This window comes from Neovison vison, chromosome 9 (assembly GCF_020171115.1).
Source record: "Neovison vison isolate M4711 chromosome 9, ASM_NN_V1, whole genome shotgun sequence".
Classification (NCBI taxonomy): Eukaryota; Metazoa; Chordata; class Mammalia; order Carnivora; family Mustelidae; genus Neogale; species Neogale vison.
The window spans coordinates 75,533,431-75,558,580 of NC_058099.1; the positions used below are offsets into that span (position 1 = coordinate 75,533,431).

General features: G+C 36.8%; 1 protein-coding gene across 3 annotated transcripts in view; it reads right to left on the bottom strand.

Annotated features, from left to right (window-relative positions):
- Window positions 1-25,150, bottom strand: part of NAA35 (N-alpha-acetyltransferase 35, NatC auxiliary subunit) — a 103,166-nt gene that overhangs the window by 61,735 nt on the left and 16,281 nt on the right. For all 3 annotated transcript variants that reach the window (XM_044265780.1, XM_044265779.1, XM_044265781.1), the window contains exons 4-11: window positions 22,923-23,037; window positions 21,874-21,948; window positions 21,127-21,294; window positions 4,663-4,729; window positions 4,541-4,584; window positions 3,312-3,362; window positions 2,592-2,675; window positions 1,162-1,276 (exon numbers count right to left, since the gene is read on the bottom strand). In XM_044265780.1, the coding sequence (XP_044121715.1) occupies window positions 1,162-1,276; window positions 2,592-2,675; window positions 3,312-3,362; window positions 4,541-4,584; window positions 4,663-4,729; window positions 21,127-21,294; window positions 21,874-21,948; window positions 22,923-23,037 (719 nt within the window). The remainder of the gene's footprint in view (window positions 1-1,161; window positions 1,277-2,591; window positions 2,676-3,311; window positions 3,363-4,540; window positions 4,585-4,662; window positions 4,730-21,126; window positions 21,295-21,873; window positions 21,949-22,922; window positions 23,038-25,150) is intronic.

Here is a 25,150-nt window from a genome sequence, read left to right on the forward strand (position 1 = left end):
GCTCAGGTCATGATCTCAGGGTCCTGGGATCGAGTCCCGCATCGGGCTCTCTGCTCAGCAGGGAGCCTGCTTCCCTCTCTCTCTCTGCCTGCCTCTCCATCTACTTGTGATTTCTCTCTGTCAAATAAATACATAAAATCTTTAAAAAAAAAAAAAAAAAAAAGAATCACAATTGTTACATATGAGTTAAAATGTTAACTCAGGGGATGCCTGGGTGCCTTAGTCGGTTAAGTGTCTCCCTTTGGCTCAGGTCATGATCCCAGAGTCCTGGGATCGAGCCCTGTGTCAGGTGCCCTGGTCAGTGGAAAGCCTCTCTCTCTGCCCCTCCCCCAATTTGTGCTCTATCTCAAAAAAATCTTTAAAAAGGAAAATAAAATAACATGTTAACTCAGCAACTTATACAACAAACATAAATTATTCCTTTCGTTTTAAGAAATATTTCATGAGGGGCACCTGGGTGGCTCAGTGGGTTAAGCCTCTGCCTTCAGCTCAGGTCATGATCTCAGGGTCCTGGGATCAAGCCCCACATCAGGCTCTCTGCTCAGCAGGGAGCCTGCTTCCTCCTCTCTCTCTGCCAGCCTCTATGCCTACTTGTGATCACTGTCTCTCTCTGTCAAATAAATAAAATCTTAAAAAAAAAATTTTTTCATGAATAAAATCTACCATCAACAATGTGCTAAGCACCTTAGAGATACACAAATAAGACAGTTTCTGGCCTAAAATATTGTCACGGAAAAACAAACAGGTAAACAACTACAATATGATGTACGAAAAAATTCTGTAATAAGAGGTATGAGAGCAAGGAGACCACAGAGGGTATAGCCCCAGTATTCAGGGAATACTGTGTAATTGAGGTAATGATCTCTCAAAGGAGTAAAGGAGAGAGGTGATTAAAAAAGAATGTACTGATGACATCACAGAATGATCACCTGACAGTAAATACTCAGAGCCTAAACAGTAAGACAGATACAGGAAACGGTCAAGTTTTATAGTACAATTTTTGGTCTATAATATCTTTAAAAGAAAGCATAAACACTATATAAGTTTATGGAGTAAAACATTCCAAGGTCCAAACAGATGGATCGACACATGAATTTAGAACAAACGAGACTCTATATAATCTGGATGGGTAAGGAAAAAGAGTAGGAGTAAAACAATTACCTCCTTTTGTCGTATCATTCTGAGCCTGGATGCCATGATGCAATGAATTATGAATGGCAGAAAGAAGATCTGCTGCTTGAACCATCAATTTTTGAGCTTCTGCAACAGCACTGGTCTAGCAAACAAATCACCAAAAACATTCTTACATATTCTTTCACTGAAAGATATACATTAAATAGGAAAATCCTATAAACAATAATGAAATTAAATATCATAATGACATCGGTTTTCACAACCTATTCACTTAATACAAGATGCTCAGATCCTGTTAGGATAGAAAAATTTTTTTAATCCATTTCTATTCTTGTAAGAGCCATTAAAAAATAATAGGAGGGGCGCCTGGGTGGCTCAGTGGGTTAAGCCGCTGCCTTCGGCTCAGGTCATGATCTCAGGGTCCTGGGATCGAGTCCCACATCGGGCTCTCTGCTCAGCAGGGAGCCTGCTTCCTCCTCTCTCTCTCTGCCTGCCTCTCTGTCTACTTGTGATCTCTCTCTGTCAAATAAATAAATAAAATCTTTAAAAAAAAAATAATAGGGGGACGCCTGGGTGGCGCAGTTGGTTGGACGACTGCCTTCGGCTCAGGGCGTGATCCTGGAGTCCCGGGATCGAGTCCCACATCAGGCTCCCAGCTCCATGGGGAGTCTGCTTCGCTCTCTGACTTTCTCCTCTCTCGTGCTCTCTCTCAAATAAATAAATAAAATCTTTAAAAAAAAAAAAAAAAATAATAGGAAACATTTCTAGCTTGTTCTGTTCATCTTATAGATAAAAAAAAGAAAAAAGAAAAAAAAGCTGAGTTGCAGTCAACTGGAAAATTTCAACATTTGTACTGTGCCATTCATAAATGTGAAAATAAAAACAGGAAAAAAGAGACTTAGAAGTCAGATCAATGGTAAAGGTTGAATTTCTACTCACCACTTTCTAATTATCCACAAATTAGTCTGTAATTGACTTAAATTAATGCAAATACACATGAAGAGAAAATATTTACCATCTAGGGCTTTTTGGTTCTACACAAATCCAACAGTTAATTATTGAACAGAATGAAAGAAGAGGTCTACCTAGAATTCCCATTTTTGCTTTCTCCTTTTTAATCCACAAAATAGGACTACATACAAGCAAATTCAGTTTCTATTATTATACCACTAGTAAGTAATATAAAATATTTTTCTATATCAACAACAGACACAGATATGTTATGGAGCAGAATGTAAATTCATGTGACTTTTTGAGAAATTATCTAGTATCTCTAATATACGTAAATATCTCTAATAACTCTAAATATCTCTAATACACATAAAATATACCAAATGCTGAATGCTGTATATGTGTGATCAGAGGCATTTCAATGGAAAAGTCTCAGAACTAGTTCAATAACATACTATATTCTGCCCCCCACCAAAAGCCCACTGAAATAGATTAAATGCTCTTACCTCTTTCTTAGTAAAGGCTATAAGCACTGTCAGTAACACTCGAGTGAATTTCACTCTGCTGAATACGGCTAAACACTGTTGGTGCTAAAAAATAAGAAAGGACTAAAAGTTAAAAGATGCAAAGTCTGTCAAAGGAATTTCATTTTAAAATATAGTATTTTAAGTCCTAAATTTTAATGTTAATAACTTACTATACTACAAACACCTTCACTTACAGTCTTTTAAATGCCTGAAAATGAGCTGCAGAAAATAAAACAAAGCTTGTTCTACCAAAATAGAAATATAAAGTAAAGCTCCTATATCAATGGGATGGATTTTCTCTTAAGTAAGAAGTTAGACTATCATCTCAAAAACTAATTTAATTAGCATTTTAAACAGAATTGATGAAAAGATGCTTTAAGCAGAGTCAGAGAATTAAGGCTCTCAACAAAGGATTAGTACTTTTCATACTGTCCAAGCTCTTGAGTTTTGCCATGTTTTGATGCACCATCTGTAAAAAATAATTTTTCTTCCTACCTCACAGGAATATTGAAGAGCTTTGAAATCAAGTATTATTATTCTATCAAAACAAATACAAGGGAAATAAAATCCCTTGCAATGTCCAACTTTTAAAGAAATACCTTAAAAAGGGCTTCCATAAATTATAACGCAGTTCATAAAACTACAACATTAAGAGGTAGACTTCTCTGATATTATCTACCAGAAAATAAGTTCAATTACTTCTAGTTCAACTTCTGGATCTCTTTCTTCTCCTTGTCGACTTCGAGTACTCTAAAATTTTAAAAAACGTGAATTAAAATAAACACAAACTTGTAGAAATATTAGCTTATAAATATACAAAGTGCTAAATCAATTTTTTGAGTACATAGGAATCCATTTTTAAGAAAAATATTTGGAAGAATCAAGTTGTATCTAGTATTTATTTTCCTATTAATACTATATATAAAAAGTCCATTTTGATAGAAATTATTAGGATCAAACAGAAGAATAAGGGATTAAAAACAGCAAAAGCAAAACAATGAAGTAAGATAAGTACATGGCACATGGTACTGCTTTCTTTTTTAAAAAGGATGTATTAATTCAAAGGCTCGAAGCTCTCAAAACTAACCCTGTTAGAAAAAAATAGTAACCTTTATACAAATCACATCATAAAGTCACACTGTAAATACTGATTGTTCTGTACTAATATGCAAAACTTCTTATATGAGTAACAATATGACTGACTATTCTGACAACTGTAGGGCACTTACAACAACAAGATACAGCAGAAGACCTGGGTTCTAGCCCTGTGCTGCCATTCCTAGTGGCATGCCCTTCAGTACACTCAGTTTACTTAACTCTTTTAAGCTGTATTTTCCTCACCTAAAACTAGGGCACTGAGTGCATTTTATTGCCTAATTCACTGCTTAATTATAAATATCAGCGAAGGCAATAATATAAAACTGCTGTGACAACCATGTTGTGTTATCCAAGCACAGAAGAACGGGCAGAAATAGAACTTTTCCCCTTTTTAAAAAATCTCTGTGAGAACCAAACTGTTAGCGCCATCTGGCTGAAGGACATCATTCATAGAAGTCTTTGACCAGATCTGGGATACTGAGGTCCTCTACTGTGTTGCAGACTTTGTAACAGCTGTGGAAGAAGATCGTCCTTACCTTTGAGGAACTTAAAATTCCAGATTATTGCTATTCTTAAAGGAGCATACTATAATTCTAAAACACTGGCAAAAATATTGAAAAATCTTCAAGGTTAAATTTTCAGTAAAGGGACATTAATTCACCAGAAATAACTACTATAGCTGTTTTCAAGTTAATTGCAAAAAAGGCAGAGCATATATATAAAGGAAGCTGGTGGCCCTCCCTACACTAGCTGTTCGTAATTAGCTAAAGTTAATGACATTTAGAGGAATGCGAAAATCCTATACCAAAGCAAAGAGAAAAGAAATCTACCTTTACTCTTCTTTGCATGTCATCCTCCACATCTTTTAGCATGCCTAGAAAGAGAGACAATGAGTTTAAACAGGAAACAAATACAAATACAAAACTTGTATATCATCTTGTAAATGTTTTACCTGTAACTCGAAGGTCTGTCACACTGTTAGCCATTTTAAATCCATAAGTCATTGATTGAAAATCTTCCTGTATGGGAAAGGAATAATTAGGCCCTTGAGTAGAAGCAAAACCTTTCATTACATTCCCCTTGCAAAATCACTATTTGCTAGTCTGAACACAGTAATGAAATGTCATCCTGCTTGTCTAAATATTGCTATCATACAGCCATACTTTCCCTACTGCGTATCCTTAAAACACCATATTCTAATGCTACCTCCACCTTTGATTGTTTGCCCTTAGATTATTTAAATACACTTGCATTTAGTATGTTCATATGCAAAATAAGGTAATGTTAATATGGAAAGTAGTAATTCACACTTACAAAGTATTCTCCTGTTCACAAGTGAACAGTAAATACACAGTAATTACCACATGATGATCAGTTTGCAAGATTTATAGAAGACTTACTTCAAAAATTATCAAATGCTTGTTTATACACTGTTAGGCCACAAAACTGAAGCCTTCTCAAACAGAATTACTCAAAGAGATAGCAAAAGCATATTTCCACTTCAGTCTCAATGTAAAGAAAAAATTACTCATATATATAAGGATTCCCACCCTTAAAGTCATTAATAATTTAAGTAGTTCACTAGATTCATTTTAAAAACTGAATTTAATATCATTTGGCTGATTCAATTAAGTTACCAGCTCTACTAAAAGAATGTTTCTGATGAATTACAATTCTTATAAAAATGTACACAGAAGGGGCTCAGTGGGTTAAGCCTCTGCCTTCACCTCAGGTCATGATTTCAGGGTCCTGGCATCAAGCTCTGCATCCGGCTCTCTGCTCAGCAGGGAGCCTGCTTCCCCCTCTCTCTCTGCCTGCCTCTCTGCCCACTTGTGATCTCTACCTGTCAAATAAACAAATAAAATCTTTTAAAAAATGTACGTAGAAGCCTAATATACTGGAATAACAGGCATTTGCAGCAGTAGCCAGAGCTATGGCAACATTTCTGTGGATTCTTAACAAAAACATAACTGAGTACACAATCCATATCATGTACTGTATGTTATGAACAGAGAAAAAAAAAAAAAACAACAATGTCTCTGGGTTCAAAGAACTGTTGTTAGTGGTATAGGACTAACAGGATTGGGTCTTTTAAAAATCTCAGATTGTATTACAGAGCTATAAGCTTATCTCTAGGTAGAGTTTATACTCTATCCCTGCTCAGATGCCAAACAGGATTCTCAGGTTTTACAGGTCTAAAAAGGAATTCTCCCAGTGTTTACAGTGTTGCTAAATGGCACCTCCATTCATCCACAGTTACTCTGGCTGAAAACCTGCACTTCAATTCCTCTAGTTTTTCTCTTCTTTTTCTTTCTTCTTCTTCTTCTTCTTCTTCTTTTTTTTTTAAGAGAGCAAGCAAGCGAGCAGGGGAGAAGGGAAAGACAATTTCAAGCAGACTCCATGCCTAGTGTGGAGCTTGATGCAGGGCTTAATCTTAAGACCCTGAGATCATGACCTCACCCCAAATCGAGTTGGACACTTAACCAAGTGACCCACCCTCCTCTCATTTTCTCCTGCCTTGTATCAAATCATCAGAAAACCCATTAAGTCCGACCTTCAATGTCTCACCTAAGCATAACTCCCACCTTTCACAGTTATCTCTATCCAGTGAAGTCACCACCCCCCTTCACTTCCACAGCTGCTTCCGCACAGGTCGCCCCACCTTCCACACTTGTCCCTGCTACAATTTTTCACTGCCAGAAGCCAAAGAGATTGTTTTAAAGTAACTCATTTCACATCACTTCCCACTTAAAACCTTCAGTTCCCTGCTCACAGGAAAATCCAAAACCCCACATGAACTGAGAGCCCCACCACCCATTACCATGCAGATCTGGCCTCCCTCTTCAACCTCAATTCCTTCCACCTGCCATTCTTCTCCACATTCACCGCATTGCTGTTACACAAAGATTCTTGTCATCCTTCGGACACATCACAACATTCTCCTCTCAGGACCTCTACTTGCTGACCCCTCCCCACAAAGTTTCTTCCTAAAATTTCCAGAGTCACATCCCTCCCTATATTCTAGCCTCTGTTCCGATGTCAATTTCTCATATGGAGGTTTGCCCTGTACATTCTAAAACAGCACCCTTCACCAACCTATATGCCCTCTCCCTGCTTCATTTTTCTTCACACAACACCTGACATTATGTGTTTACTGACACACTGACCCTCTCTCCCAAGGAATGCAAAATCAATGACATCAAGGTTCTGTTGTATTCACTGCTTTATCTCCAGGGTTTAGAATTATACTCCGCACAAAGTACTGTTAAAAAAATATTTGTCGGGGTTTGTTATGTTGGGTGACCGACCCTTGCTCTCCACTTCCTAAATTTAAGCCCCATGTTAAAAAATAAAAAGTAAAATGATTTAAAAATAATAATAAAAATATGTCAAGTGAATGATGACCTACTGTATGGCACAGCCATGCCTCGTCATCTTCCTAAGTAGATCAGTTGACTACAAGATACCTGGGGGAATGGTGGAGGAGACAGACTGGCAAGCTGAAAAACACACACTTCATGTAAAGGAAGCCAGCCACTACTTATCCTGTTGAGTAATGAACGCAAGGCTAGTATTATTCAGTACAAAAAAAATCTAATGTCAAATCCTCCAATTTTTAAATGTTACTAATTTTTTAAAAATTAAGTAAGACAACACTGTGAAGACAAAACACTTCAGTAAGTCCTATCTATGTGTTGCTTTTCATAAGGCGTCTAAGGAAGTACATTTATGCGATAGAGTGTCACAGATCTGTGTAATAAATAGTCACCTCAGTAACAAGAACTTAATCTCAGTAATTGGAGGACTGAAGCAGAGAAGTTATATAAACAGATGCTACCATTAAAAGATCACTCTTAAAACCCGGTAGATTTAACAAGGACAAAAGTCAAAGTCAAACCAAGGGAGACCAGCTACTATTGGACACCATCCAATAATGCAAGAACTGGATTGAGATTATAACTGGAAGTGATGAGAAGTTGTTGAAATCAAGATATATTGAAAAAGCAACACCAACATGATGTGCCAATGAAGTCAATGTGGGGTATAAGGCAAGTTGTGCAATCAAGGATCATTTTTAGGTGTCTGGTCTGAGAAACTGGTATATAATGGTACAATTTATTGAGATAGGGCAGAAATGGAGTACAATTTTAGTTAAATTTATGATTTCTTTAGTTATCCAAGTGAAGATTTCAGGAAGGCACTTCTGTGAGTCTGAAAGTTCCTTCCAGGGTAGGAATCAGGACTAGAGATATAAATTTGGGCTTCATCAGCACAGAGTTGGTATTAAAAGGTGCAAAACTAGAGGACATCCACTGAAGCAGAAGGTACAGAAGACCCCAGGAGTAGTCCCAGCTATCTAGAGAAGCAAGCCCAAGAAATGGGCTAACCAGTGAGGAAGAAAACCAGGAGACAGCTGTACCAGGAAAATGAGGAGAAGGAACTCTTTCAAAGAGAGGTCACTTGGGTCTAATGACACAAGTAGTTAGAGAGTGAGAGGTAAGAACAAAGGATTTAGCAAGATGGGTATTATTAAGGACCTTGTTAAGACCAGCTTCTGTGTAGCTGTACAGAAGAATGTCTAATAAGAGAGTGAGAAGAGATAAGAAAAATAAATATTAATTCAAGGCATTTTTTGCATAGGATAGCAGAGAAACGACACTAGTGTAAGGAGCCAAAAGAATAATGTAGTAGAGAAGGAGACATTAATAATGCAATACAAAGAAGGGTTAATGATTGCAGCAGGCAAGAGGGGAGAGAATCTAGAACACAAGAGGCTGATCTTAGATTGTCAGGGTACTTGCATTGTCATAAGACAGAAGGCAGATGATGTGAGTACCAACACGGTTTAACACATGTGATTATGAGAAGATAGGGTACTTTAGCCCACATCTGATTCCATATAAAATTTCATTAAGGTACAATGTAAACTGATAGAGAGGAGCATTGGCAATGGAGGTTTTGAGAAGTAAAAGATGTGGAGAAGTCACTGAGAGGCTGTTAAAGAAAGCTTACCACAGAAGGTTAGGGCTGTCTCTAGTGCTAAATGCCCATCTGAGATTTGCAGTCCTAAAATTAAAGTGAGAATAGACACACAGATGTGGGTTTTCTCTAGCAGCCGTCTGCTGTTTGGGTGCAAGCAGCAAGTAGACAGATGGTTGGGGTTTTGCCATGTGAGTGACACATTATGATGAGATGAGAGGGGCAAGGGAATTAAGGGTGTTTGAGAAAGAATGATTTCACCACTGGACCATGGAAATGAGGACACAACAGAAGTAACAGAGAAAACTAAAGGAACAGCATCTGGGAACTGGAAGTCCCTATGGAACTGAAGGAGAGCTGGAGTTGGTAAATCAGAGTAAGGAAGCCAAAAAGTAAGTGGTAGCCATCAAAGGGTTTTTTTTTTGTTTTTTTTTTTAAATCAAGAATTCGGAGGAATTCTAGTAAGGAAAATTTTCTCCTCACTTATTCATTTCTGAACCATTTTCTTTCAGACTACACAATGTGGGCTGGTATAGGCTAGATACCCAGGGGTACAATGGCAAAATACAATCACAGCCATTAGGGTGATGAAGACATCCTGAGAGATAAAGCCCCATGTTCTTTATTATATTTTACAAAGTCTTTACAATACTGCCAAGATATAACTGCAGAAAGTTATCAGGGGTATTTTATAAAACACAGCATTTAAAACATGCAGCCCACAAAGAAATCTGGAATAATAAAACATTTACAATCATAACTGTAGAAGAATACCCAATACCAGTACTAAATGTGATTCCAACCAAACCACGGATCTTGACTGTACTAATAATGTAATATTCTAATAAAGTAAAATTTTTTGAACCCCTTCTAAAACAACAATTACCAATGTATATTGGTTACAACTTATTACTGCTTTAAAAACTCATTTCACAGATAAAGTACTTTGCATAAAGATTTCAGGTGCTCCTGAAATGACCGGATTTTCAATCAAACCTGAGTACCTTCTGTAGACTAGATACTGAGTAACACAGTAAAGCTACAAGTAAGAGTAAAACATGCCCACAGATGATTCAGATTAAGACTTCAAGCAAATTAAATGTCCACTAATTTACTGTAAATATACAATGGAATACAAATGATAATAACAGCTAACATTATTAAGTACTATGTGCCACGCACTGTTCTAAACATTTTACTTGAATAACTTAATTAACTCTCAAAATAATGCTCTGAGGTGGGAACTATTACCAACTATATTTTATAAATGAGGACTCTGAGGCACAGAAACCTAAATTCCCAAACACCATAAAGCATATAAGAGACAGAGAAAGAACACACACTTAGGTGCTATCAATCCCCAGAGGCTGTTTTTAAAATTTTTATTTTGAAAAAATTTCAGAATACAAAAATAGTACAGAGAAGTTCCATATTCTTCCCAATATTCTTCAAATGATAATATTTTACCACATTTCCATTATCATTCTCTATACTTTTTCTTAAACATTTGAGACTAAGTTATAGACTGTGATGCCACCTTACCTCTAAATACTTGTGTGATTTCCCAAAACCATAAATCACTCTTACGTAACCATGGTTCAGTGATCAAATTTGGGAATTTGTGTCTCTTTAATGTGGAGCACTTCCTTGGTCCTTATCTTCCATGTCCTGACATTTTGGAATAGTACAGGCCGAAGTTATTTTTTAACAACTACATCCCTCAATATGGGATTGCCTTATGTTTCTCTAAGATTAAATCCCCTTTCTGTTGTATTTAACAGGAATACCACTGAAGTGATGTTTTGTTCTTTCATGGAGCACTGTATCTGGAAGCACAACGTTGAATCGTCCCGTTATTGGTGATATTAAGTCTGACCATTTAGCTAAGGTGGTATCTGTCATGTTTCTTCACTGTAAATGGATCATTTTCCTTAATTAATATCTTGTGGGAAGATACTTGGAGGCTAGGTACAAATCCTGTGCTTGTTACTTCTGTTTAATAGTTTTAGCATCCTTTAAGAATTCTTGCCAGAAATAATTACTCAAAACCTGTACTCTTAACATGATGCTATGCAGCCAATAAAAAACAATGAGGTAGCTCTCTACCCACAACATATTGGTATATAAAGAAATCTATTTCCTATTGTCTGTGGAAAAACATTGCAAATAGTTTACATAATTCCATGTTAAGTAAAATACATGTGTATATATATTACAGAAAATATTTGGTGAAATACACACCAAATGTATAAACATGTTTACTCTTCGCCAGGCAAACCAGAACTTTTATAATTTACTTATTTTTGTATTAAAACTATGTTTGGTTGCAAATACGAGGAAAATCCTACTACAGTGACTTAAGTGATGCATACTTACTTCTATCATGCCAAGTAACAGGAATATCAGAAGTAATCTTTCTGCTTCAACCTCCTAAGCTCTGAGGCTGTTCTTAGATTTACATGTTTACAAAGTGAAGCAGGCTCTACCTCCAAATATCACATCCACGTTCAAAAAACGACAGGAGAAGGGGTGGACCATACCATTATTACTCAAACTGGCATACCACTGAGAGTAAAAGGGGATGCTATTAATAACTATTCCAGGATAAATGGTGCCAAGAAGTACTGTTTCACACAAACCAGTGTGAAGGCACCAGTTATAACAGAAGAATATGTTAAGAAGGGCAAAGAAGAAAACTGAAGTCTGTATTGACAAGTCAGGAGACTGGGATCCAAGTCTAAAGATAAGTAGGACTTTTCCCTAAAAAAGAGAGACGGCATAAGAGCCAGGAAGCACACCCTCAGTGTCCCTCCACCCTCACCCTGCATAGCAAAGCTATATATCCTGTCATTACAGGTGCAGAATTCCACCCAGTAGCACTTGGGCCAATGCCTGGTACTAATTAAAGAAATAAATTAATTAAACAAATAAACAGAGATTATCAGTCAAAGATACTATTTTAAAAAGAGCCAGATAATATATATTTTACGTTTTGCAAGCCAAGAGGTAAAATAGAGATATTATGTAGGTACTTATATATTAAATGTAACTATTTATAACACAAAAAACAGGGGTTTCTGGGTGGCTCAGGCAGTTAAGTGTCTACCTTTAGCTCAGGTCATGATCCCCTGGTCAGGCTCCCTGCTCAGTGGGGAGTGTGCTTCTCCCTCTCCCTCTGCCCCCATTCCCCCGCCTTGTGCTCGTGCTCTCTCTGAAATGAATAAATAACCTTAAATAAAAAACTTGAAAAAAATTTTTAAAAACACAAAAACATTCTTAGCTCCAGGGCCATAAAAAACATAGCCAACAGGCTGGGTAGGCCAGCAAGTTGTTGACTGCCAAACTTTGGTCCACAGGACTTTCTGAGGGTTTAGATGTGAGGTATGAGACAAAGAGAAGAATCAAGGATGACTCCAAAGTTTCTGTTCTGCACAACAAGAAGAACAGAGCTCCACTTGCTGAGATTTGAGAAGACCACAGAAGGAGGAAGTTGGGAGGGAAGGGGAAAACCAGCATTTGCATTTTGGAAATGTGAAGTCTGAGATAGGCAGGTGGAAATGTAGAATAGGCAGTAGCACATGTGAGTCTGAGATTTAGGGAAGTCTATAAAGTCTAAGCTGAAGATAGTAACTTGGGATTCACTAGCAGAGACAGAATTTAAGTCTACGGAACTGCATGAGCTCATCAGGGGAATGAAACAGAGAAGAGGTGTAAAGATGGGGCCTGAGCCACACCAGTGCTTAGAACTATGCTGACCCATTTGGCCATCGCACAGCCAATTAAGTAGTGAGCACCTGAAATGTGGATAGTTCAAACTGAGATGTGCTGTAAGTGTAACATATATAACACGCTTAGAATACTTGCTACAAAAAAAACCCCATAATTTTACATCTCATTAATTTTTATTTAAATTCAAGTTACTTAACATATAGTGAATTATTAGTTTCAGGGTAGAGTTCAGTGATTCATCAGTTGCATATAACACCCAGTGCTCATGACATTAAGTGCCCTACTTAAAGCACCCAAATACCCCAGGGCCCCACCCACTTTCTCTCCAGCAACCCTTTGTTGCCTATAGTTAAGAATCTCTTGGGGCACCTAGTGGCTCAGTGAATTAAGCAACTGACTCTTGATTTCAGCTCAGGTCACGATCTTGGGATCCTGAGATCACGCCCCACATTGGGTTCTGTGCTCAGTGTGGCATCTGCTTCTTGCCCTCTCTCTTCCCCTCCCCCCTGCTTGCATGCACTCTCTAAATGAATAAATCTTTAAAAAAAAAAAGTCTCTTACGGTTTGCCTGTTTTTATCTTATTTTTCTTTTCCTCTTCCTTTGTTCATCTATTTTGTTTCTTAAGTTCAACATATGAGTGAAATATGCTATTTGTCTTTCTCTCGGCATAATATACTCCAGTTGCATTCACATCGTTGCAAATGGCAAGATTTCCTTCTTTTTGATGGCTGAGTAATATTCCACATGTATATATATGTGTGTGTGTGTGTGTGTGTGTGTGTGTGTGTATCACATCTTCTTTATCCATTCATCCATCAGTGGACATCTGGGCTCTTTGCATTTTTTGGCAATTCTCATTAATATTTTATAAAAGATTATATATATTGAAATATTATTTTAGATATATTGGGCTAAATAAAATGTTACAAAAATTTCAGTCATAGGCTACTAGAACATTTTAAATGATGTATATGGTTTGCATTCTATATCCATTGGATAGTGTTGGCTATCCAACTGATTAAGAACAGAGATTGAGGGCGCCTGGGTGGCTCAGGGGGTTGGGCCGCTGCCTTTGGCTCAGGTCATGATCTCAGGGTCCTGGGATCGAGGCCCACATCGGGCTCTCTGCTCAGCAGGGAGCCTGCTTCCCTCTCTCTCTCTATCTGCCTGCCTCTCCATCTACTTGTGATTTCTCTCTGTCAAATAAATAAATAAAATCTTTAAAAAAAAAAAAAGAATAGAGATTGAGATGACAATAGAGATAAAATAGAGAATGAGATACAATAGTGAATGAGATGACAAACAAGAACCACCACTGGGGCAAGAAAACAGGGAAAAAGAACACCTTAAAAGTCAAGAAAATAATGTTTCAAGTATAAACTCCGTGTCAAAAAATCTGATGACCAATAAAGTTTAAGACCAAATATTAACCAATGGGTTTAGCAACACTAAGGTCTAAGATGACCATGACAATAAAGTTTTGGTGGAACACCATTCAAAGCCTGACTGGAGTGGATTTAGGAGAGAATGGAAACCTTTTAAGGATTATTGCTGAAAAGAACTGCATAATATGGGGGCAGAAGCTAAAGTTCTGTTATGCCAGGAAACAGTATTTTTAAGATTGAGGAAGAAAAGCCATGCTAACGTGCTGATGGGAATGATCCAGTAGAGGGACATATTCATGATGTAAGGGACAGAGGGGAGGATTGCTAGAGGAATATTTTTTAATAAGACAGGGTACAGGGCGCCTGGGTGGCTCAGTGGGTTAAGCCACTGCCTTCGGCTCAGGTCATGATCTCAGGGTCCTGGGATCGAGTCCCGCATTGGGCTCTCTGCTCAGCAGGGAGCCTGCTTCCCTCTCTCTCTCTCTGCCTGCCTCTCTGCCTACTTGTGATTTCTCTCTGTCAAATAAATAAATAAAATCTTTAAAAAAAAATTTAAAAGACAGGGTACAGAATCCAATGCACAAGCAGAAGAGATCACCCTTGGATGAAAGATTCATCTAGACAGATAAAAGGGCCAAAGAACATAAGGCACCTGTGCAGGTAGGTGAGATTATTTCCACTTCTTTAGTGCAGTAGGAAGGTAGGTTTGCTTCAAGTGAGGATGGTAAAAGTGTTAGAAGTCTAAGAGGGAGAGTGAATGACCTAGGAAGAAGCATTCATGGCCAATCTGAAGTTAGTGGTGATGAACTGAAAGTAGGACCAATCAGTGTAAATGTATTTTTCTCTAGTTACACTGAGATGTGCAAGTATAAAGGCACGGTAGATAGAGGGCTAGACTCAACTAGAATTGATGTACAATAAGGCATGAGAGTAAGACAGCTGCAAGTACAGGAAAGGGAGTAACTGTCATGAAGGAAGATGGATTTTAAGTCAAAGACAGTCAAAAGGATACTGACAGTAAGAAAGTGATATAATAAACTGGAGTCCAAGTAGGGGTGAACTGCAGAAATCAGAACATAGGCAATATATAAACAGGTGGTGGTTTGAGAATAGGATACTTCAAACTGAGAAGAGAAAAGGGTTGTAATGACCAAATCTAAAGTGTAATCATTAGAAAGAAAAATCCTAAAAGTTTCCAAAGAGAAAACATGGGTCACATATAAAGGATCAGGATAGCAACACTAAAAATAAGAGTCAGTGGAGTAATGCCTAAGTAATTCTGAGAAAAATGATTTTCCAACCTAAAAATCTATTACAACCAAACTTTTAATCAAGTGTGAGGGTAGGAAAGACATTTTCAGACATCTCAGTTCTCAAAAAAACAATTGCAATTCCAACCCTGTCTCTCCCCATGGAACTGGAAATACTATACCACACAAAGTAATAAACTAAGAAAATAGGCATGAAATCCAGATAACTAGACAACAAACAAAAAAATTTTTTGAAAGGGAAATGGAATTCCCAGGAGAATAGAACCAGGGATCACGGCTGTACAGTGTAAGACCTAGGAGAGAACTGATCCAGCCTGACGCTAAGGAGCTGGCTTAGCTCCTGACAAAGGAGCTAAGAAGAATTTAAAAAAATACATAGGGGTGTCTGGGTGGCTCAGTGGGTTGAGCCGCTGCCTTCGGCTCAGGTCATGATCTCAGGGTCCTGGGATCGAGTCCCGCATCGGGCTCTCTGCTCAGCAGGGAGCCTGCTTCCCTCTCTTTCTCTCTCTCTGCCTGCCTCTCTGTCTACTTGTGATCTCTCTTGGTCAAATAAATAAATAAATAAATCTTTAAAAAAATACATAAACTGATAGACTATCTGATGGTGTTTTATAATAATGGGAAGGGAAGAATCAAGGAGAAGTACACAGAAAACTAAGCAAACCAAAAAGAAGCAGTTATCATCTCCAAGAAAAATAAAAATCTGTATGAGAAAAGAAATGTATGCTTATACTTATACCACTCGGGCTCATTTGTCATTAGTATTTATACAATCACTATAACGTCAACACTGAATAACGACTTAACCAAATTACTATTACTAACCAAATTACTATTGGTATACAAGAGGGGTTAATATGTGAATGTCAGTTATATGCTAAAAATGTGCTGATATATCCCAGTTAAAATTGTTAAAACTGTAAACTATTGTATAAAATAACTGTATAGAATTGTTTACATCTAGAAATTAGAATATAAGTCTATTATCCAGAAATATGGAGGGGTGCCTGGGTGGCTCAGTCATTAAGTGTCTCCCTTCGGCTCAGGTCATGATCCCGGGGTCCTGGGATGGAGCTAAGCAGGGAGCCTGTTTCTCCCTCTCCCACTACCCCTGCTTCTGTTCCCTTTCTTGCTGTTAGGTGATAGGAAGGAAGGAAGGGGCGCCTGGGTGGCTCAGTGGGTTAAAGCCTCTGCCTTCGGCTCAGGTCATGATCCCAGGGTCTTGGGATCGAGGCCTGCATGGGGCTGTCTGCTTGGCTGGGAGCCTGCTTCCCTTCCTCTTTCTCTGCCTGTCTCTCTGCCTACCTGTGATCTCTGTCTGTCAAATAAATAAATAAAAATCTTTAGATAACCCTGTAGATACCATTGCAAGATGTAGAATGCAAGACGCCCAGTGGTTTTATGGGGGAACAGTGGTTCCCGTTTTGTACAGGTCTACAGGATATTATATTAAGACAGACACATGTCTCCAGTTCAGGAGTAAAATCGAGCAAAGACACATCTGAGGGCAAAATAAACCAGCACCTAGGAACTTCGGTTACTTCCAGAAGAAGCCATTTCAAAGAAATGATCTGTTTATTACACTTCATTCTTACTTATTCATTACCAGGTCTCTTAAGGACTATTCAATAGGCAACCAATTCTTTTTCTAATTATAAGACCAAGACAAACTTACCAGGAACAAGAAAGCACAGTTTTTCCAGCCCAAGAACTTTATATTTCTTTCCAGTCTTCTTTATTATCACATAGTTGGTTATATTGTGTGCTGCTTTCCTAACCCTTCGAAGTATACAGTCTCCCATGATTTTTTTTTAGAAGATTTTACTTGAGAGACAGGATGCACAGAAGCATGGAGGAGTGACAGAGAGGGAGGGAGAAACAGGCTCCCCAATAAGCAAGGAGACCTTCTTGGGGCTCGATCCCAGGACCCTACCTAAGATCATTAGTGAGCCAAAGGCAGACACTTAACTAAGCCACTCAGGTGCCTCCACTCTCCCATGATTTTAGATATGTTTTCTATAATAAATTATGTGTAATAAATTATCCATAATTTAATTCAAGCAAACCCTAATGGTGGCATTTTGGTTGATGCCAACTTTCACTATTAAAAACTGATTAAAGTGTTTTTGCATAAAGTATCCACATTTAAGGCTGAGTTCTAAAGATGAATTAATTAGTTCCAGCTGTGCTAATGCATACTGCCACTAATAAAAACCAAATGATAACTTACTGCATTCTTACCAATACTGAATATTCTCACTTAAAAATATATTTGGTAGATGAGAAGTGATTTTAATTGTATTTCTTGGATGACACGGACACTAAAGTTTTAAATGCTACTGTTATTTATTACCCTCCTCCAAGAGTAAGCTGCTTATTTTACTGCCCAGTTACTCACTTGGACTTCAGTGTTATGCTTTATTTGAATGATATCTTAACAAATACATATAATTTTTGTTATCTAGATTTTTCCAAAAATTTTTCTATCAGCTTTTTCCTATCGGTCTTTTCCTTTATGAGCTCTCCCATTTGCTAAGTCCTTCATCCAGAGAATATGTAGAATTTCAATTGTAATTATTTACATTACAAAAAGTTTATTTTCATTCCCTTTTAAAACAAACTCATCAAGGCACATAATAAAAACTCTAACAGCACACACAAATATATCCCAAGTTTCAAGATTCCAGTTATCTTATGTATGAAGATTTAGCTACTCCCCATTTTTAAAAAGAAACCTATACATTTCTATAGCTAACTTATTTTACTTTATTTTGGAGGACTAATCTTACTTGTACACATAAGACTACCTCCTTCTTTGTAAAGGGTGCATAATACTCCACTGTATGAAGGTAGCTTCATTTAACAAGTCTATGTTGGACGTTAAGGTAGTTTCTAGACTTTCATTACTACAAACAAAACTACAATTAATGTCCTTGTACATAAGTCTTTGTACACAGCACAGATCTATTTGTAGAATAAATCCCTAAAAGTGAATCTGCTGAGTTAAGTCATATACACTTTAACTTACGTTATTACCAACTGCTCTTTGAAACAGTTGAGTTTGTAATACCATAAAAATGTCTGTGTCTTGCTTACAGTGGAAACCTGAGCCCTAATAAACATGGAGGGCATGCTAACGTGAGAAAATCATCATTTTGCAGCCAGCACAGTGAAGATTAGTCCAACCAAGAATAAATATAGGGAAAGATTTTAATGAGCAGGATATTTGTATGATCTTAAAGAGTATCCCTATGGCAGGCTTACTACACATCAGGGGAGAAAACAATAACCAGAGAGTAATCAGAAAACATCTTGGAACAATATAATATCACCACTGAATGGGTGTATGCCTTACCTGTGACACCAGAAGGAGGACACAATATCACTTATATCATACTCCTACCAGGACCGCATAATCTAATTTAGCCACGAGGAAAAACACACAATTTTCAGTGAGGAACACTCTTAAAAAGACAAACTAGGAAAGGCCTACATTCTCCAAAAACATCAATGACCTGGAGACAAAGAAAGGCTGAGGAATTGCTATAGATTAAAGGATACTAAAGAGACAGGCAACTAAATGCAGGACATGATCCTAGACTGGATCCCAAACCGTAGGGGGGAAAAAAAACACTAAAAAGGATATTGGTGGGTCACCTGACAGGAACAGAATATGGAGAGTGGACTGTTACTACAGATTCACTGAGGTTGAGAACTGTACCGCAGTTGTGTATTTTAAGTACCCTTTTTCTTAGGAGATGCACACTGAGAAGTGTTTGTGGGGAGAAGGTAATAATGTATGCAACTTACCCTCTGCTGGTTCAAGAAAAAAACATACATGAGAGAGAAATTGAGAAAGTAAATGGGACAATGGATTAATAGAGCTGAATCAAGGTAAGGGATATATGCTGTTCTTTGTGCTCACTATAACTTGTTAATTTGAAATTAAAGATTAAAAAGAGCGAGGCAATGACTATTCATCTCTCACACACATAGCCCATGTGAATGCCTGTTTCTCACCTTCATCAATATGTACATTATACAAAATTGCTAATCTTTGCCAATAATGGGTAAAAAATGGTATCTCAGTTTTAATCTGCATGTCTCTTAAGTTACGCACCTTTTCTCATGTTTAAAGGTCATTTCATTTTCTACAATCTTCTTAACAACTTTTTTACACTTAAGATACTTCAACTATATTCAATTTATTTTGATGTTGTCATAGACTGAGTGTTTGTGTCCCTCCACAATTCATATGTTAAGTCCTAACACCCAATGTGATAATATCTGGAGGTCCGCCTTTGGAAGGTGATTAGGTCTGCCCCCATGAATGGGATCAGTGATCTTATAAAAAAGAGACCAAGGGAGTTCCCTTGCACTTTCTCCCAAGTGAGGACATGGTGCAAAGATGACCATCCTGAACCAGAAGGCAAGCCCTCACCAGACACTGAAGCTGCTGGTGCCTTGATCTTGGGACTTCTTGGTCTCTGGAACTATAAGAAATAAACTTCTGTTGTTTACAAGCCACTCCATCTATGGTATGGACTGCTATAATAACTCAACAGATTAAGGCAGATGTAAAATGATGATAAGTTAATTTTTAAGGGTGCTAACCAACTACTGTAGCAATGTTTGCTATATGAATCCTTTCTCTGCCTAAGATCAGGATTTTTTTTTTTTTTTTTTTTTAAGATCAGGATTTTTAATGTCCTTTTGGGTGTAGTGTGAGAATGCAAGTATTCATATGTATATCTCTTCTCACTTGTTAATGCAAACTAATCTTTTTAAAATTTTCAAGCAAGTGGAAAAGATTTTCCATGATACTGATAGCAATTAAATTAAGTAGCTAAATAACCAATGAGTATGTAAAAAGTAGACAGTATTTCATACACAACTCACAAGCCATATATTCAAATGTGAAGTCTTATTAGCTCATAATATTCTCATATTATTAATATAAATTTAGAAAAACTATACATACTATAGACTGAACCACTGAAGGAGACTAAGATATTTATTTTGGGTTAGTAATAGTGTTAAAAAGAAACATGTTTCAACAAAAGGAAGAATTAAAAATACTTATCAATAATTTTTTAAAAAGATTTTATTTATTTATTTGACAGACAGAGATCACAAGTAGGCAGGGAAGCAGGCAGAGAAAGAGGAGGAAGCAGGCTCCCCACTGAGCAGAGAGCCCGATGCAGGGCTCGATCCCAGGACCCTGGAATCATGACCCGAGCCAAAGGCAGAGGCTTTAACCCACTGAGCCACCCAGGCGCCCCCTTATCAATAATTTTATTTATTTATTTTATTTATCTTTTTTTTTTTAAGATTTTATTTATTTATTTGACAGAGAGAAATCACAAGTAGATGGAGAGGCAGGCAGAGAGAGAGGGAAGCAGGCTCCCTGCTGAGCAGAGAGCCCGATGCGGGACTCGATCCCAGGACCCTGAGATCATGACCTGAGCCGAAGGCAGCGGCTTAACCCACTGAGCCACCCAGGCGCCCCATTATCAATAATTTTAAATGTTATTACATTTCCCCTTAAAATTATCAGAACCTAAAACCTTATTTTTCTCATAAGGAGAAAAACCAAGTTTAAAACTCAAAACACTTCCTCAAGGCAAGATACTTTGTACAAACTGGAAGTATGTTTATGCCCTAAAATATTCCTCAAAACTTTGTTTTCCTTAGCTCCCTCTTATCCAAAGACTGAAAGTACAGCACTTCTGTGTTTATCTTACAAGAGACTTGAGGAAAGAAGCTATGTCTGTTATTTTCTTTGTGAATTCCCACAACACCCAGAACAATCTGCACATAATGGATACTCAATGCATGGTAGCGATGGAATAATATAGAGTGAAATTAATGTTCTTTCTTCAAACTGGATTACTTCAGCCAATATATTTGTAAACAACATAGCATAATTTTTTAAAACAGTTTTTACCTATATTTGTTGATAAAAATAAGTATCACATATCATTTAAATACATCACAATAAACAAGATGGTCAAATGAGCTTCAGGAATTCTCATATTACAAAATCTTACCTCTTCAAAAACAGCAGCTTTATTTACTTTTTCCCTTGCAATGTCACAGATTTTCAGGATTCCCAGAGCAAAAGCTTTCATGGCAGGATCTTCTATAAAGTCTGGATTGTGAATGTAAAGGCACGTAAATACTGTCTGTGCCAAGGAATGGCCTTCTAACCATGTTATCTATAAAGAGATAAAAGTATGTGTATGTTTAAGACAACACACAGTCTACAAAGTCTAAACTGACCCAGGCTTAACTGCCACAGACTCAAATAAATATAGTATTAATCATGGCATTTCAAAGATCATTAAAAGGAAGGTCAGAGAAAACAAAAGAATTATAATTCACTTTCGCTGACTTTAGTTTTTCAAGAATCATATACCGTAAATATGACTAGCTATCTAATGAAAGTATTCTTATATAGAACAGTCTGCAATATATTTGAAGACTAATGAAATTACAATGCTGCCTTACAGACCATTCAAAAGCAATTAATTCCACAATGAAGTGGATTTCAATAGAAATCCATTAAGTAAGGATTTCACAATTTTAGAACTAAGCAGTCCTTAGCCACTCATTTAACTTTTCTTTTTCATATTCACTACTACTAACTAGTTGAGAGCTTCACATCCCACCTAGACTACTGCAAGAATCTGCACAAGTTTTTGGGCCTTCCATCTCCAATTTAATAACCCCCAACCAGAGGAACTTTCTGGGAAGTCACAGTTTTTAGATTAACCAAGTGTTATTTTAACTCTTACCAAACAGCAAAAACAAGTATCCATTATCCCTATCAATTCAGGCAAGGTGAGGTCTTTAATTTTAATGGTGCCATCCTAAAAAGGAGGAGAAATAGTACATATGAGCAGAAGTTTTTTTTATAAATTTACAGTTTCTATGTCCAGTAATATTTTGCCTTCCAAAAATTGAAGATTTTAAAAATAAAAATTCTAGAACTGTATCATCGTCGGATAGGAAACTGAGACACAGGGTGTGCACAGGGTACAGGGCAGAAGCAGAGAGAACCTCAAGCAGACTCCCCACTGAGCATGGAGACGAAAGCGGGGTTCAATCTCATTTCCCTGAGATCATAACCTGAGTGGAAATCAAGAAGCAGATGCTTAACCAACTGTGCCAGCCAGATGCCCCAAGAAAAGTAAACGTTTTTAAGTTAACTATATTACTTGTAAATTTTGTTTAGCAACTCTTTTCTCATAAAATATGCAAAATTAACTGTCAACTATGAATGAATTTATAAGTCAATCCTCCCAGAGTTAATTTCAAATTCACAACCATAAGCACTTTTCTTAATATATTAATATCCAATTTTAATCCCTTAACCAACTACCCTAGTATTTAAATATATACTGAAATGCTTTCAAAAATTAATGAATAGGGCACCTGGGTGGCTCAGTGGGTTAAGCATCTGCCTTCGGCTCAGGTCACAACCCTGGGGTCCTGGGACTGAGCCCCCTGTCAGGTTCCTTGCTCAGTGAGGAATCTGCTTCTCCCTCTTCCCCTGCCCCTTTCCCTACTTGTGCTCTCTCTCTCTCTCTCTGAAACAAATAAATAAAATCTTTTTAAAAAATTAATAAACACAAATTTAGAGCAAGCTTGTAATGAAGACCCTAAACAATTTTTAGATTTAATAGATTTCAAAGGAGATCAATAAATAAAGGTTATAACTAATTTTTATTTATATACCTGAAATGCTCTTTAAAAATTATACTTTAATATGCCAAGTCTGATTTTCATTGTTTTAACATATGAAATAACAAATGATAAAACACAAAAGCACAATGGTAATTACCTTGATAGCTTGTTCAAAATTGAGAACTTTTCGATTAACTTGGTTTCCAATCATGCCAGCATCCATCTTGGGATCCATCATTTCAATGGCAGACATGGCTTCAAAAAGACCAAATCTGCAAATAAAAAACATGACCACACAAATTGTTCTTGAACCGGTTAAGTTTACCCAGATTCTCACAATGATATAAAAATTATTACAGTGCTTTAAATAACTATAGTATATAGTTATAGTATATAGTATAGTATTCTATGTATTTAATCTTCCCAATTTGCTACCACTTCTATTTCAACTAAATAGAAACATAACATAAAAATTATTCCATGTATTTGCCATTCAAATTATTTTACAAGCACTGTGGGAGAGAAAAGAAAACAAAAGATTTTTTTGTATTTCTTTCAAAAAGGTCGTACATCAGAAATTTTGGAAAAAAGATCAACTGATCTATAATGGATTTCACTTTGCCTTTAAATAATTTTTCTCTATTTAATATTTAGAAAGCTGTGTTTGCGGGGCGCCTGGGTGGCTCAGTGGGTTAAAGCCTCTGCCTTTGGCTCAGGTCATGATCCCAGGGTCCTGGGATCGAGCCCCAAGTCGGGCTCTCTGCTCTGCAGGGAGCCTGCTTCCTCCTCTCTCTCTCTGCCTGCCTCTCTGCCTACTTGTGATCTCTGTCAAATAAATAAAATCTTTAAAAAAAAGCAAAACAAAAAAAAATTTAGAAAGCTGTGTTTGCAATAATCATCAAACATTTTCTTTACATATTAAATGATAGTAATAATCTGGCACATTACTGTCTGTAATGACCCAAGTTCTGGCAATAACATAATGAAAAATAATCCAGAAATCCTCTTATTTGTGTCTGGTATTTATGAGTTATTAGCCATAAGAGCAGACAGCTGTGATGCACTGTGGACTGGTTAGGAAGTGTATCATTAACTGAGATATGCCTCAAAAAAATGGGACAGGAACAAAAGAAGCTTAAAAGAGAGTCTGACAGGTGATGAAGCTACTGACTTCATATTTTGCTTAGTCTAAGCTATTAGCTTACCAGGAAAATAAAGACATCTACCTTGTTACACTAAATCATTTCTCTCAGAAAGGCAGCAGCAACGAGAAAGCAGCAGCTTTTAGGAAACAGACTCTTTCCTGCAATCCCTCAAATCTCTTAATGCTTCAAGATAATCTGACAATATGAACATGGTATTATGGAAGACAACTCTAGTATATGCTAATCAAAACCCAAATGGTATTTTTCAAAGAGGTTATCAAGCCAAAACAGAAAATATGCAAAAATGGAAGAGAATTTTTTCAGCAAAAACAACAGAGATTCATCAAGTATCAAAGACACTATAAGATATAATAATTGAAAGCATCCTAGAACACACAGGTCAATAAAAAAAACAGCCTAAACACCACTGCTGAAGAAATTATATGTGATAAAAGTAGAACTTCAAAGTAGTGAAAAACAGTGGGTTAATCAATAAATACTGTTGAGACAAGTGGCTAACCATCTGGAAAAAAGTGAAATCTTTGATTTACACAATTTCAAAAAGTAAACTTCAAACAGATTTAAGTTCTAAACCTAAAACATGCAAACAAAAGACTTTCCAATAATTTATAAAACGAGTTGATATATACAACTGTGTAAATATTTTAAAATTTATATGTGCCAATAATAAGCCATAGCTGGAACTCCATAATTATCTAGGATGGATATTTTTAATATAATTTTCAAAAAGTTATTATATAGAGTACAACCACCTGGTATAAATAAATAAGGCAAGTACTCAAAAAAAAAAAAAAAAGAGGCAAACAACATGAATGGAAAATTTGCAAAAGAAAAAATGCATATTAATAATAAAAAAGTGCAAAGCTGCTCAAATTTAAATGTAATCAGGTAATACAAAAAAATGATAAATTTCTTTGGCCATTCAGAAAGCTTTAAAAACATATTTAATTTTTTTTCATTGGTGGGAGTGTAAACTGATACAGACTTTTGCTTAGAAAAGCCTGACTCAACCCATTAAAATCCAGTCATTTGATTTCTAGGCTTCCATCCTAAAAATCTTTTATACATGTATACCAAAAGGCTTCCAGAAATTAAGTGTCTTCAATTTTCCCATGTTACCAAAAATATTGCAATCTAAATGTCCATCAATAGGGATACCACAGAATAAATTATGGTACAGCCGTTTTATAAAATACAAACCAACGTTAAAATGAACAAG